The sequence below is a fragment of the Pseudophryne corroboree genome, chromosome 8, assembly GCF_028390025.1.
Source record: "Pseudophryne corroboree isolate aPseCor3 chromosome 8, aPseCor3.hap2, whole genome shotgun sequence".
Classification (NCBI taxonomy): domain Eukaryota; kingdom Metazoa; phylum Chordata; class Amphibia; order Anura; family Myobatrachidae; genus Pseudophryne; species Pseudophryne corroboree.
In genome coordinates this window covers 55,003,538-55,020,428 of record NC_086451.1, presented here as the reverse complement: position 1 = coordinate 55,020,428, position 16,891 = coordinate 55,003,538, and the positions used below count along the sequence as shown (strand labels likewise).

The 16,891-nt window shown below is 45.7% G+C and overlaps 1 protein-coding gene across 3 annotated transcripts in view; it reads right to left on the bottom strand.

The window, feature by feature from the left end:
* LOC134948437 (uncharacterized) overlaps nucleotides 1–16,891 on the bottom strand; it is a 261,952-nt gene that overhangs the window by 114,880 nt on the left and 130,181 nt on the right. For all 3 annotated transcript variants that reach the window (XM_063936399.1, XM_063936398.1, XM_063936400.1), the window contains one exon: nucleotides 1,980–2,109. In XM_063936399.1, coding sequence (XP_063792469.1) covers nucleotides 1,980–2,109 — 130 coding nt within the window. The remainder of the gene's footprint in view (nucleotides 1–1,979; nucleotides 2,110–16,891) is intronic.

Below are 16,891 nucleotides of genomic sequence, written 5' to 3'. Positions count from 1 at the left end.
CATATATCACAGTCTAACGCCGACAGCAAATTCAGCACCTTTTATTCTTCCAGCCTCTCTTGGCACCAAGCACTTCAGGCCTTAGCGGTTACCATTTTTCTGTTACGATAATAGACACCCTATTTCCTGATATAGAACATCTGTTCCTGATCTTAATTTTGATAACAATATGTAACCTTACACTGATAATACATGTACAAACTGTATTCCATGGCGTGCCAGACATAGGGGGGTATACAACGGACGTTGGATCCTTTCCGATGGAAAGGATCAGACTTTTCAGTATTCAATTAGCAGGCAAATCCGACAGGATGTGCCTGTTCTCGACAATGTCGATCCAACTTTTTTTAAAGTCAGATTGACATTGTCGGAAACGGGGCTAAAACCTGTCGGATTTGGCCGCGAACCCGACAAAACACGTGGATCCGCGGCTAATCTGCCGATCCACGGGTTTTCCAAAAAGTCGGAATTGCCAACCTGTTGGAAAAACGGCAGACCGATCTTTCCGACAAGACGGCAGTTTTGACTTACATTGAGTACCCCCCATAGCCTAATATAGGGCTTGTTGATTCTAGGTGCTTTCCACCACAATTTAACCAATTAAGGGTAAATAAATTCAAGTTTTTGGATCTCTCTTTTATCTAATCTCTTTAACCCTTACACTATTCATGGGGTTGGGGGTCATGATATTTTAATGGACTGAATTAAAGTTATATTTTAAATGTATGTTTATTTTCTTATTTATTATTATAACCAGTTATTTATATAGTGCATACATATTCCGCAGCGCTTTACAGAGAATATTTTGTCCATTCACATCAGTCCCTGCCCCAGTGAGCTTACAATCTATATTCCCTACCACATGTACATGCACACACATTCACGCTAGGGTTAATTTTGTTGGGAGCCAATTAACCTACCAGTATATTTTTGGATTGTGGGAGGAAACCGGAGAACCCGGAGGAAACCCACGCAAGTACGGGGAGAATATACAAACTCCGCACAGTTAGGGCCATGGTGGGAATCGAACCCATGACCTCAGTGCTGTGAGGCAGTAATGCTAACCATTACACCATCCGTACTATGTTTATGAATGAGTGCGCCAACAAAAGGGTCTTTCTCTCTCTTTGTGTACTCAATACCAGTAAGCAATTACTGAACCCTTGGTGCACCGCCAACAGTTTGGAAATTGGGCGTTAGCCACTAGAAAATAAACAAAATGTTGGTATCTAAATAATACTATTAGCTAAATAATAGACCTGTGCGGGAGCCTACCCAGTTTTTGCAAATCTCTCTAGAGACTGTAAGCCTGCGAGCAGGGCCTTCCTACCTCTATGTCTGTCTGCTATTACCCAGTTTTTTTTCTCTGACTGTTGTTCCAATTGTAAAGCGCAACGGAATATGCTGCACTATATGAGAAACTGCTAATAATACATCTCTGATACCTGTTGAGGTCCCTCTGTCATACATTCAGGGGCAGGGGCGTTTTAAGAGAGGAGGAGGCCCGGGTGCAGCCTCCTCCGTTCGGGCCCCCTCCTCTCTGCCGGCAGCGGGGAGAGTCTGAGCACTAGAGCGCTCAGACTCTACTGCGCATGCGCAGATCTCCGGGAAAATGGCGCGGCAGCCATTTTCCCTGAGATTTCTCTACTGCGCATGCGCAGAACTCCGTGAAAATTGCCGCTGGTCCATTTTCACAGAGTTTTAACACCGCCGTGGACATCGCCGCGGGACTCCGGAGGAGTGAGTATTGAGAAAATGGGTGCAGCGTGTGCGGTGGGGGCCCCCTCTGGACTCAGGGGCCCGTGTGCACCGCACACACTGCACCCATTATAGAAATGCCAGTGGAATCAGAGGATGCTAAATGTTCAAAGTTAACCCACAAAAAACAAGTGTTCTTGGGGGATTAAACCGCTAATATTCAACGATAAAGAGGCCTCTATATCACACATAATAATCTATCAGAATCTTTACTGACTCACCTTGTAGATGAGACGATCTGCAATCAGCAGCATGGGCTTTCTCTAGGATAGACAAAATCTTCTCTTCTAGATCTAAATGTAGTGTACTCATTTCTGCAGAGATTGGTTCATTTGCAGATTTCACATGTGCCTTTGGAATAAAGAAAGAAAAAAATAAATGATATATATATATATATATTTTCAATTCCATGAAAATATGGACACAGAGCCTAAAACATAGAAGTCATCACAGACACAAGATGTTGGCGTTATTATTCCGCTGTATTTTGCTAATAGAGGAAAATAATTCTGATTTATGATCTAGTGCTTCATATTATCAGTGTTCCCTGAATGAAAGCAATATTATGGGCAGATAAAACAATTCACTTGTCTACTGTATTTTTCTCCTCTCTGGGAGAAGCCCAGAGAGTAGACGCAACAGGTTACTTTAGGGGGCGGGGCCGGACTATCATGTCATCCAACTACATAATTTACATCTTTTAGCCCCACCCCCTTCAAACCGTTTAGAGTGCTTTTATCCTCATCCTAGTGAAGCGGGCAGGATGTGGGAGAGCCACATACCATTCCGGGGCTGTGAGGGACTACCCTAAAAATTGGGAGTCTCCTGCAGCTTCTGGGAGGGTAGACAAGTATGAGCAATGGCAATATGTGTTTTATTAAATAATCACATAATATTATTAATATTTATTTATTGACAGTTTCTTATATAGCGCAGCAAATTCCGTTGCGCTTTACAACTGGACATAATTAGAAGACAAAACTGGGTAAAAACAAACAGTCAGAGGTAGGAGGGCCCTGCTCGCAAGCTTACAATCTACGGGGAAACAGGCACTGATACACAAGGATAGGCGATATCTATTGCATAGCTGTCCACCAGATTGCAAGGGTTCTTGGTGGGCTGCATGATATCACATGACAGCAGTGATGAACCAGGGTCAGGAGGAAGGGAGAGTGAAGAATTAAATATATGTGGGGGATATGTGTGGACTGTACTGTGGGGATATAGGTGGTCATTCCGAGTTGATCACTCGCTGACAATTTTCACAGCGCAGCGAGCAGGTGAAAAAACTGCAAAAAATGCGCATGCACTAAGTACTTTCACACAAAACTTTGTAGTTTTACACACCCTCGAGTGACGTTTTTTCATCGCTCGAGTGATCGTAGTGTGATTGACAGGAAGTGGGTGTTTCTGGGCGGAAACTAGCCGTTTTCCGGGAGTGTGCTAAAAAACGCAGGCGTGCCAGGTAAAAACGCAGGAGTGGCTGGAGAAACAGGGGAGTGGCTGGCCGAACGCAGGGCGTGTTTGTGACGTCAAACCAGGAACTAAACGGACTGAGGTGATCACAGTCTAGGAGTAGGTCTGGAGCTACTCAGAAACTGCAGGGAATTATTTAGTAGCAGTTCTGCTAATCTTTTGTTCACAATTCTGCTAAGCTAAGATACACTCCCAGAGGGCGGCGACCTAGCGTTTGCAATGCTGCTAAAAGCAGCTAGCGAGCGAACAACTCGGAATGAGGGCCATAATTGGATAGGAAAGCTATGAAGGTAATCTGAGCGGTTCAGGAATTTGATAAGCTTGTCTGAATAGGTGAGTTTTCAGGGAATGCTTGAAGGTTTGAGGACTAGAGGAGAGTCTTAATGTACGTGGTAGGGCATTCCACAGAGCGGGTGCAGCCCGAAGAAAGCCCTGTAATCGTGCATGGGAGCAAGTAATGAGTGCGGATGAGAGACACAGATCTTGTGAAGATCGAAGGGGCCAGATTGGGAGATATTTTGAGGTAAGCGAAGAGATGTATGTTGGTGTAGTATGGTTAATAATAATAATAATAATAATAATAATAATATCTCATGATCAGTGTTAACATAATGGAGATTAGGCAATTCAACAGCCGTAAATATTTTTCTCTTCAGCATATGGTTAAATTAAAACGTACAACTGTAAATTTGATTCTGTTACTGAAAAAAAAAAAAAAAAAAAAAAAAGGTTTGATTATTTATTCAGATTTTGAGATATTACCTAAAAATTCAGTTTTGTATTTCAGTTTTACCAAGTTCATTACCCACTTGGTGATTCCGTTACCACAGCAGGGTGATTTTGTTACTTTATTAAAAAATGTGCCCAGGTAACACATTGTCATACTTTTACCAAATGTGTGCATATGTATCCCCAGGATTTCCCATTTTGCAATACAATTGTGAAAATCGAGAGTTAATGCTGGAAGCTGAATATATAGATTGTGTGCACACACATAGTAACAATGGGGGTCATTCCAAGATGATCGTAGCTGTGCTAAATTTAGCACAGCTACGATCATTCACACTGACATGCAGGGGGACGTCCAGCACAGGCAGAGGCGATTGTAGCGGGCTGATGGCCTCCGACCGTCTGGAATGCACTGGCGCACTGCGGCGCCAGCGCAGTTCTGATCCGATCGCACCGCTGCGATAAACTGCAGCGTGCGATCGGGTCAGAATGACCCCCGATGTCTCATAGTTACATAGGGGGTCATTCCGAGTTGTTTGCTCGTTGCCGATTTTTGCTATGCTGCGATTTGTTGCAAATTTCGCATGCGCAAGGCACGCAGGGCGCATGCGCTTAGTTATTTAACACAAAACTTAGCAGTTTTGCGGTGGCTTCTGCGGCGCTTTTCAGTCACACTGCTGTTCGTTAAATGATTGACAGGAAAGGGGCGTTTCTGGGCGGCAACTTAGCGTTGAGTGGAGTGTCTGGAGAAACGGGGGAGTGGCTGGCCGAACGCAGGGCGTGTTTGTGACGTCAAACCAGGAACTAAACGGACTGAGGTGATCGCAATCTGTGAGTAGGTCCGGAGCTACTCAGAAACTGATAAGAATTATTTAGTAGCAGTTTTACTAATTTTTCGTTCGCAATTCTGCTCAGCTAAGATACACTCCCAGAGGGCGGCGGCCTAGCGTGCGCAATGCTGCTAAAAGCAGCTAGTGAGCGAACAACTCGGAATGACCCCCATAGTTACATAGTTGTTGTAGTTGAAAAAAGACAAATGTCCATCGAGTTCAACCTATTGTAATTACATTATTTAATATAATTTTTTTTTTTCTTTAAATATTAATTAAATGCTGTATCCCTGGATATTTTTTTAGCTAGGAATTTATCCAACCCATTTTTAAACTTATTGATTGTGTCCACCATTACTACCTTCTCTGGAAGAGAATTCCAAATCCTTACTGCTCTTACTGTGAAGAATCCTTTTCTCCGTTGGGTATGGAATTTTTTCTCCTTGTATTGTCCCCTTAATGTATTTATAAATATTAATGATGTCCCCTCTCAGTCGCCTCTTTTCCAGTGTGAACATATTAAGCCTTTTAAGTCTTTCCTCATAGTCCAATGCCTCTAACCCCTTAACCAGTTTGGTGGCTCGCCTCTGAACCCTTTCGAGTTCCAAGATATCTTTTTTATAGTATGGTGCCCAAAACTGTACACCAGGGGCGGATCCAGGAAAAAATGACAGGGGGGGCACCTTGTGCATGCCGAAGGCGTGCGGTCCATGAAGGTGTGCGTGGCCTCACAACAAGGGCATGACCTAGCAACAAGGGTCATAGCCTCAAAGGGAACATCGTATTCGTAAGACGGGAAGAGGGTGACACTTTGGAGAGGCAGCGGGTGACACGAGGGAGAGGGTGATGGGTTTATAGTGACGCAGGGGAGAGGCAGTGGATGAAGGAAACATAGTGGGAGACGGAGAGGCAGTGGGTGACAGAGAGAGGGTGACAGTGAGAGGCAGAGTGGGTAACGAGGAAAAAGTGGGTGATACCAGGGGGAGGTGGCAGTGGGTAACAAGGAGAGGGGGACAGGGAGAGGCAGTGGGTACCTAAGGTCTCTGTAGGAGTAAGAGGGAGTAGTGAGACATTTGTAGTGAGGTTTACAGAGGCATGAAGGGAAAGATTCACTGGGGAAACAAACATTATAGCACACGGTATGAGCCGAAATTCACATTATAGCACACGGTATGAGCCGAAATTCACATTATAGCACATGGTATGAGCCTAAATTCACATTATAGCACACGGTATGAGCCGAAATTCACATTATAGCACATAGTATGAGCCGAAATTCACATTATAGCACACGGTATGAGCCGAAATTCACATTATAGCACACGGTATGAGCCGAAATTCACATTATAGCACATGGTATGAGCCTAAATTCACATTATAGCACACGGTATGAGCCGAAATTCACATTATAGCACATAGTATGAGACAAAATTCACATTATAGCAAACAGTATGAGCTGAAATTCACATTATACCACACGTTATGAGCCGAAATTCACATTATACCACACAGTAGGAGCCTAAATTCACATTATACCACACAGTATGAGCCTAAATTCACATTATACCATACGGTATGAGCTGAAATTCACATTATAGAACACAATATGAGCCGAGATTCACATTATACCACACGGTTTGAGCCGAAATTCACATTATACCACACAGTAGGAGCCTAAATTCACATTATACCACACAGTATGAGCCTAAATTCACATTATACCATACGGTATGAGCTGAAATTCACATTATAGAACACAATATGAGCCGATATTCACATTATACCACACGGTTTGAGCCGAAATTCACATTATAGCACACAGTATGAGACGAAATTCAAATTATAGCACACGGTATGAGCCAAAATTCACATTATGCCGCTGAGGAGTGAAAACGCTGTCACCACCATGTGCTACCTCTCAAGCAACCCCACCACGCAAGAAGAACATCCTGAGAGGAGCCGCTACCTCTGCCAGCATCCAGCCTCTAAATGGATGGTGGCCGCTGCTGCAGCCACGTCGGAGTCTCACACTGTCTAAGGCTGAGCTCTGGGCAGTACTGGTATATATCAAGATCAACCAGAATCCGTTGGTATCCTAAGTGAACAGGATTTTCCTGCCAGTTTGTGATATTAACCCCCGCTGCTCCTCAGGGTAAAGTGTCCGCAAACAACAGTGTGGTGGTGTGTACCTTTGACTCCCTTGAAGGTGGTCCAGTTGCCAGGCTCTGGTGGTACAATCACTTGTTCACGTCTTGGATAGGTTTACGAAGTCCGCCGGCGAAGCTCCTGTACAAGCCGCTATTAGCGCTAAGCGGCACTGTTCGGGATCAATGAGATCTGTGATCACAGCCTAACCGTCCCCAGATCACAGATCTCATTGATCCCGAACAGTGCCGCTTAGCGCTAATAGCGGCTTGTACGGAAACTTCGCCGGCGGACTCCGTTAACCTGTCCAAGATGTGAACAAGTGATTGTTTGTTTAAAGTGCCAGACATGACAGGGGGGGCACGGGCCCGCGTGCCCCCCTCCCTGGATCCGCCACTGCTGTACACAATATTCCAGGTGTGGTCGCACCAATGATTTATACAGTGGCAGGATTACACTCTTATCCCTTGTCTCCATACCCCGTTTTATGCATGATAACACCTTATTAGCCGTTGCTGCTGCATTTTGACATTGCAAATTGCTACCAAGTTTATTATCGATGAGCACACCCAGATCCTTTTCAACTACCGTTATCCCTACATTTTCCCCATTTAGTTTATATGCTGCCTGATTGTTCTCATGAATGGCGATTCTGTTACTGACTTTGAAAGTAGTCTGATTTATCAAAGATAACTTACACAGGATAGCACTTAAGCTAATTTGATAGTATTTTACGTGGGGTTTATTGTGGGCTGTTGAGTTGGGATGCAGTTAAAATGCCGGCTGTCGGGATCCCGGCTTTCAGGAGACTGATGCCGACGCAGATGGGATGCCGCTGTCTGTATACTGACACCCGGGATCACGTCTGCCGGGATATCATATTCGATCCGTTGGGTTATAATGATTTGCTCGCTTTAGTGGTGGCAGCTGAGAATAGAGTTTATCACAGTAAAAGGTGATTCTGTAACTGGTGGAATTGCTCTGTATTAAATCAGAAACTAATAATATTCACTCTCTATATAGAGAGAATTGAGGTTTATATACATTTGGTGCAAATATTTTATTATTATTTTTTTTTTTTTTTTACAGTAGCATCTCTGGGATAGAGTTTTCAGTAGTACCCCTTTCAGATACAAGCCTAAAACCTGGGTTTTTGCCCATGAACACGGCATATGAAAGGTTCACTAGCAAAACACATCTCTTCCTGGCGCTGGTGTACAAAAAGTGTAAAAATAGCAAGAATGGAAAATTAAAATAATATAAATACCTAGCTGCTGCTCTGTGGAATACTATATAGAGAACAACAAGGCCAAACTAAGAAACATCGCTCATACAGTATAAGTCAGAGGTTCCCAAACTGTGTGCCGTGGCTCCCTGGGGTGCCTCGGGACACTTGCAGGGGTGCCCTGGGTTGGTGGTGTCAAAGTCAGAAAAATATCTCTATGCACGCTACCATATTTGCACCGCACACAGGTCCGTGCTGCGCATGCGTACGCTCTCCCGTACGTGCGCATACTCACAGTCGCGGGCACCCGCAGGCGCATGGTATGCGTATTTACGGTAGAGTTTATGCGATCATAGCGTGCGACTCAATCATTACATATTTTCACTAATAATGTATTTTGTAGATCATGGTCCCTTTGATAGATTCTGAAAGTTTGGTTAATATAGAATGTTCATGAACAGAGGAATCCCTCTTTGTTTAATACGAAGGGTCAGATAGGAGTAATACAGTGGTGTTTAGTATCCATCGGAAGAATATTTAATTAGAAATATTCCGGTGTTGGTTTGGAGCAGATCAATCGCTCGTGCGAATAGTTATGGACATAAGAAGTTTATGAACATTTACTTTATTTGCACTTTATTACCCATGCGGCGGGAAACTCAGTTTCCCTCCCACCTGAGCAGTTGGAAATAGTCACAGCCCACCTGTATGAATCAACCTATGACCTTTTGTTATAATGCGAAGCCGAATTCCTGTGTCCAATGAACAATGAGATTGTAGGGACCATTGAATTGTATTGTGTGTGGAGCATAAATAGCAGGCCGACCATATCCAACTTCACTCTCTTCAACGGTTCTCATTGCTGATAATCGGGAGCTGGATATCGAGGCGCATGCGATCGTTCCCCTTGTGCGTAAGTTTTCTCAGTAATCATATTGTCTTACTGTGAGCCATTTCTCTCTCTCTCCCTCTCTTCTCTTTCTCTCGTATTTTCCCTTGATTAGACTTGAATTGTATTGTATTGTATTTCCTGTGTAGTTATCTGGTTAGTTGGTTTATGTTATACTGTAGTGTATGCTTTGTACTGTGATTCTTTTTGCAAGTAATAGTCATAATACATATAATAGGTTTCGGACCCTAAGCCAGGTATCTGTGTATTCTTTATAGTGTTAAGTATTCTCTGAGCGTCGGTGACGCTCAAGCAGCTTTGTAGGTAATCAGGTTACACAAGGTTGCACTTACACATTGTCTCCACACTAAGGTTTACTGTGTATTTCATTGCTGAAGGTATAGATATAAAGGTTTAACGTTGTGAGCGTCTGCATCGCTGGTGATCTCCTCGTGGTCCCGAGCGCTGCTACGCTATAGCGAATCATTACGATAAGTCAACAGCCAATATTCTGCCTGCCTGCGATCACTTGGCCGTGAGTGAACGTGACGCCTGAGCGTCTCGATCACGGCTAAGCGATCGATACGCAACTTGCGTACCCTTACGGTACTTCTTACGTAGATAACGTACAGTGTTCTTAGACCTCATAAAGGGTTATATACACGATAAATATTTAGCTTTATCAGTGGTCCAGGACCAATTCAGATTATTCATGGTCAATATAATAGGCAAAACCAGTGCAGGTGGCTGCCAGTCATAAAATATGTGGCCAAACAGAAGCAAATCTTATCCCTCACCACACAACTGATCCTAAGGATGACATATAAACGCGATCTACTTAATGTAATATTTCTTTCTAAATTTCTCAATAAGAAATTTTTGGCCTAGGGGTGCCGTGAAAAAAAATTATGATATGCTAGGGCGCCATGATTCAAAAAAGTTTGGAAACCAGTGGTATAAGTAACAGTAGTGATCACTGGATGTGTGTGACCCACGTAAACACATGGATTATGGCCCTCATTCCGAGTTGTTCGCTCGGTATTTTTCATCGCATCGCAGTGAAAATCCGCTTAGTACGCATGCGCAATGTTCGCACTGCGACTGCGCCAAGTAACTTTACTATGAAGAAAGTAATTTTACTCACGGCTTTTTCTTCGCTCCGGCGATCGTAATGTGATTGACAGGAAATGGGTGTTACTGGGCGGAAACACGGCGTTTCAGGGGCGTGTGGCTGAAAACGCTACCGTTTCCGGAAAAAACGCAGGAGTGGCCGGGGAAACGGTGGGAGTGCCTGGGCGAACGCTGGGTGTGTTTGTGACGTCAACCAGGAACGACAAGCACTGAAATGATCGCACAGGCAGAGTAAGTCTGGAGCTACTCAGAAACTGCTAAGTAGTTAGTAATCGCAATATTGCGAATACATCGGTCGCAATTTTAAGAAGCTAAGATTCACTCCCAGTAGGCGGCGGCTTAGCGTGTGTAACTCTGCTAAATTCGCCTTGCGACCGATCAACTCGGAATGAGGGCCTATATATGACCCCAAGTGACACATAAATCACAGCGCAATTTATAAAACAAATTTCAATAGGATAAATATTATGAAATAGTACCAATTACAGGAGGCGTCTCCTATATCGGAAAATCTGATATCCAAAATCCAACATTTTTGGAGAGCCGCCACCTGAGCAAGGATGCTCTTCGGATATTTAGATTCAGATTTATCATGCCTTGGAGAGTGATAATCTGCATGGCGATAAAGTATCAACCAACCAGCTCCTAACTGTCATTTTTAAAACACAGCCTGTAAAATGACAGTTAGGAGCTGATTGGCTGGTATTGTATCTCAGTGCAATTTATCACTTTCCAAGGCTTGATACACCTGGGCCGTACTTTTAAGTCAAGCACAGTCTTGCACCAACACTCACTAGCTGCCAGTCAGCTATCATCCTGACTGACATCCTACTAAACGCTGTCTAAATTATCCAGTCGTCCAGTGTAATCCTGAAGCCACAGAACCCTTGGGCTCAATTTCAAGTGGAACATTTTGTAGCTTTTTAGATGGGTTGAGTTGTATTTACACAAAGCTTATCAAGGTAAGTACTTCCCAAGCAATAGCTGCTTTATTGGACACCAGCCGACACAAGCTGGAGGGGGAGGAAGATACAAGAAGAGAACTCTAATTCTGATTTCATTCATGTTGTAAAGAGATAGTCTTTCACAGAAATATGGCAGAGTGCAGCACTTTTGAATTATTTTTGAGTACACAAAGCTATTCAGTAAAAAACTAAATTATCTGTGCTTATGAATAATGCTATACAAAAAATGGTGTGTGTATTTACTTGAAATCTGCAAATAAGAAATCGCCATGGGCTAGCAGAAAGCCCCAAACCAGGTAAAGAAAAAAATACATATTTATCAATCACATCAGCACTATCACTGAATTACAGGGCATCCTCTTGATAATAAAATGTGGTGCATTACAGACAAATAAATATTGCTTTATGGTAATGATTTAATGAAAATAGGATTTTACTCACCGGTAAATCTATTTCTCGTAGTCCGTAGTGGATGCTGGGACTCCGTAAGGACCATGGGGAATAGCGGCTCCGCAGGAGACTGGGCACAACCAAAGAAAGCTTTAGGACTACCTGGTGTGCACTGGCTCCTCCCCCTATGACCCTCCTCCAGACCTCAGTTAGGATACTGTGCCCGGAAGAGCTGACACAATAAGGAAAGATTTTGAATCCCGGGTAAGACTCATACCAGCCACACCAATCACACCGTATAACTCGTGATACTATACCCAGTTAACAGTATGAATAATAACTGAGCCTCTCAACAGATGGCTCAACAATAACCCTTTAGTTAAACAATAACTATATACAAGTATTGCAGACAATCCGCACTTGGGATGGGCGCCCAGCATCCACTACGGACTACGAGAAATAGATTTACCGGTGAGTAAAATCTTATTTTCTCTGACGTCCTAAGTGGATACTGGGACTCCGTAAGGACCATGGGGATTATACCAAAGCTCCCAAACGGGCGGGAGAGTGCGGATGACTCTGCAGCACCGAATGGGCAAACTCTAGGTCCTCCTCAGCCAGGGTGTCAAACTTGCAGAATTTAGCAACTGTGTTTGACCCCGACCAAGTAGCTGCTCGGCAAAGTTGTAAAGCCGAGACCCCTCGGGCAGCCGCCCAAGAAGAGCCCACCTTCCTCGTGGAATGGGCTTTCACTGATTTAGGATGCGGCAGTCCAGCCGCAGAATGTGCAAGCTGAATCGTACTACAGATCCAGCGAGCAATAGTCTGCTTTGAAGCAGGAGCACCCAGCTTGTTGGGTGCATACAGGATAAATAGCGAGTCAGTTTTCCTGACACTAGCCGTCCTGGAAACATAAATTTTCAGGGCCCTGACTACGTCCAACAACTTGGAAGCCTCCAAGTCTTTAGTAGCCGCAGGCACCACGATAGGTTGGTTCAAATGAAAGGCTGATACCACCTCAGGGAGAAACTGGGGACGAGTCCTCAATTCTGCCCTATCCATATGGAAAATCAGATAAGGGCTTTTACATGACAAAGCCGCCAATTCTGACAAACGCCTGGCCGAAGCCAAGGCCAACAGCATGACCACTTTCCACGTGAGATATTTTAATTCCACGGTTTTAAGAGGCTCAAACCAATGTGACTTTAGGAAATCCAACACCACGTTGAGATCCCAAGGTGCCACCGGAGGCACAAAAGGGGGCTGAATATGCAGCACTCCCTTAACAAAAGTCTGAACTTCAGGTAGTGAAGCCAGTTCTCTCTGGAAGAAAATCGACAGAGCCGAAATCTGGACCTTAATGGAACCCAATTTTAGGCCCATAGTCACCCCTGACTGTAGGAAGTGCAGAAAACGGCCCAGCTGAAATTCCTCCGTTGGGGCCTTCCTGGCCTCACACCACGCAACATATTTTCGCCAAATGCGGTGATAATGGTTTGCGGTCACTTCTTTCCTAGCTTTAATCAGTGTAGGAATGACTTCCTCCGGAATGCCCTTTTCCTTCAGTATCCGGTGTTCAACCGCCATGCCGTCAAACGCAGCCGCGGTAAGTCTTGGAACAGACAGGGCCCCTGCTGCAGCAGGTCCTGTCTGAGCGGCAGAGGCCATGGGTCCTCTGAGATCATTTCTTGAAGTTCCGGGTACCAAGCTCTTCTTGGCCAATCCGGAACAATGAGTATAGTTCTTACTCCTCTTCTCCTTATTATCCTCAGTACCTTGGGTATGAGAGGAAGAGGAGGGAACACATAAACCGACCGGTACACCCACGGTGTCACTAGAGCATCCACAGCTATCGCCTGAGGGTCTCTTGACCTGGCGCAATATCTTTCTAGCTTTTTGTTGAGGCGGGACGCCATCATGTCCACCTGTGGCCTTTCCCAACGGTTTACAATCAGTTGGAAGACTTCTGGATGAAGTCCCCACTCTCCCGGGTGGAGGTCGTGCCTGCTGAGGAAGTCTGCTTCCCAGTTGTCCACTCCCGGAATGAACACTGCTGACAGTGCTAACACGTGATTTTCCGCCCATCGGAGAATCCTTGTGGCTTCTGCCATCGCCGTCCTGCTTCTTGTGCCGCCCTGTCGGTTTACATGGGCGACTGCCATGATGTTGTCTGACTGGATCAGCACCGGCTGGTTTTGAAGCAGGGGTTTTGCCTGACTTAGGGCATTGTAAATGGCCCTCAGTTCCAGAATATTTATGTGTAGGGAAGTCTCCTGACTCGACCATAGTCCTTGGAAGCTTCTTCCCTGTGTGACTGCCCCCCAGCCTCGAAGGCTGGCATCCGTGGTCACCAGGACCCAGTCCTGTATGCCGAATCTGCGGCCCTCTTGAAGATGAGCACTTTGCAGCCACCACAGCAGAGACACCCTGGTCCCTGGAGACAGGGTTATCAGCCGATGCATCTGAAGATGCGATCCGGACCACTTGTCCAACAGGTCCCACTGAAAAGTCCTTGCATGGAACCTGCCGAATGGAATTGCTTCGTAGGAAGCTACCATTTTTCCCAGGACTCGCGTCCAGTGATGCACAGACACCTGTTTTGGTTTCAGGAGGCCTCTGACTAGAGATGACAGCTCCTTGGCTTTCTCCTCCGGGAGAAACACTTTTTCCTGTTCTGTGTCCAGAACCATCCCCAGGAACAGTAGACGTGTCGTAGGGACCAGCTGTGACTTTGGAATATTTAGAATCCAACCGTGCTGTTGCAGCTAGTGATGAGCGGATTCGGTTTTACTCGGTTTTACTCGGTTTTACTCGGTTCTCAAAACGGCATCTTATTGGCTCACGGATGTCACGTGTTTTGGATAGCCAATAAGATGCCGTTTTGAGAACCGAGTAAAACCGAGTAAAACCGAGTAAAACCGAACCTCGCTCATCACTAGTTGCAGCACCTCCCGAGATAGTGCTACCCCGACCAACAACTGCTCCCTGGACCTCGCCTTTATCAGGAGATCGTCCAAGTATGGGATAATTAAAACTCCCTTTTTTCGAAGGAGTATCATCATTTCAGCCATTACCTTGGTAAATACCCTCGGTGCCGTGGACAGACCAAACGGCAACGTCTGGAATTGGTAATGACAATCCTGTACCACAAATCTGAGGTACTCCTGGTGAGGATGGTAAATGGGGACATGCAGGTAAGCATCCTTGATGTCCAGTGATACCATGTAATCCCCCTCGTCCAGGCTTGAAATAACCGCCCTGAGCGATTCCATCTTGAACTTGAATTTTTTTATATAAGTGTTCAAGGATTTCAAATTTAAAATGGGTCTCACCGAACCGTCCGGTTTCGGTACCACAAACATTGTGGAATAGTAACCCCGTCCTTGTTGAAGGAGGGGCACCTTGACTATCACCTGCTGGGAATACAGCTTGTGAATTGCCTCTAGCACTGCCTCCCTGCCTGAGGGAGTTGTTGGCAAGGCAGATTTGAGGAAACGGCAGGGGGAGGGGGGGAAGACGTCTCGAATTCCAGCTTGTACCCCTGAGATACCACTTGAAGGATCCAGGGATCCACCCGTGAGCAAGCCCACTGATTGCTGAAGTTTTTGAGACGGGCCCCCACCGTACCTGGCTCCGCCTGTGGAGCCCCAGCGTCATGCGGTGGACTTGGAGGAAGCGGGGGAGGACTTTTGCTCCTGGGAACTGGCTGTATGCTGCAGCTTTTTCCCTCTACCTCTGCCTCTGGGCAGAAAGGACGCGCCTTTAACCCGCTTGCCTTTCTGGGGTCGAAAGGACTGTACCTGATAATACGGTGCTTTCTTTGGCTGTGAGGGAACATGGGGTAAAAATGCTGACTTCCCAGCTGTGGCTGTGGAAACGAGGTCCGAGAGACCATCCCCAAACAACTCCTCACCTTTATAAGGCAAAACTTTCATGTGCCTTTTAGAATCTGCATCACCTGTCCACTGCCGAGTCCATAATCCTCTCCCGGCAGAAATGGACATTGCACTTATTTTAGATGCCAGCCGGCAACTATCCCTCTGTGCATCTCTCATGTATAAGACTGCGTCTTTTATATGCTCTACGGTTAGCAATATAGTGTCCCTGTCTAGGGTATCAATATTTTCTGACAGGGAATCTGACCACGCAGCTGCAGCACTGCACATCCATGCTGAAGCAATAGCCGGTCTCAATATAATACCTGAGTGTGTATACACAGACTTCAGGATAGCCTCCTGCTTCCTATCAGCAGGCTCCTTTGGGGCGGCCGTATCCGGAGACGGTAGTGCCACCTTCTTTGACAGGCGTGTGAGCGCTTTATCCACCCTAGGGGATGTTTCCCAACGTGACCTATCCTCTGGCGGGAAAGGGTACGCCATTAGTAACCTTTTAGAAATTACCAGTTTCTTATCGGGGGAAGCCCACGCTTCTTCACACACTTCATTTAATTCCTCAGATGGGGGAAAAACTACTGGTAGTTTTTTCTCTCCAAACAGAATACCCTTTTTTGTGGTACCTGGGGTAACATCAGAAATGTGCAACACATTTTTCATTGCCTCAATCATGTAACGTGTGGCCCTATTGGAAGTTACATTAGTCTCATCGTCGTCGACACTGGATTCAGTATCCGTGTCGACATCTGTGTCTGCCATCTGAGGTAGCGGGCGTTTTAGAGCCCCTGATGGCTTTTGAGACAGTTGGGCAGGCACGAGCTGAGAAGCCGGCTGTCCCACATCTGCTATGTCGTCAAACCTTTTATGTAAGGAGTTGACACTTTCACGTAAGTACTTCCACAAGTCCATCCACTCAGGTGTCGGCCCCGCAGGGGGTGACATCACATTTATCGGCAACTGCTCCGCCTCCACATAAGCCTCCTCATCAAACATGTCGACACAGCCGTACCGACACACCGCACACACACAGGGAATGCTCTGACTGAGGACAGGACCCCACAAAGCCCTTTGGGGAGACAGAGAGAGAGTATGCCAGCACACACCAGAGCGCTATATAACACAGGGATTAACACTGTAACTGAGTGATTTTCCCAATAGCTGCTTGTATACACAATATTGCGCCTAAATTTAGTGCCCCCCCTCTCTTTTTTACCCTATGTAGTCTGGAAACTGCAGGGGAGAGCCTGGGAGCGATCCTTCCAGCGGAGCTGTGAGGGAAAATGGCGCCAGTGTGCTGAGGGAGATAGCCCCGCCCCTTTTCCGGCGGACTTCTCCCGCTTCTTTGTAGGTATATCTGGCAGGGGATTTTACACATATATAGTCTCTATGACTATATTATGTGTAGTTTTGCCAGCCAAGGTACTTAATATTGCAGCCCAGGGCGCCCCCCCCCCCCCCCC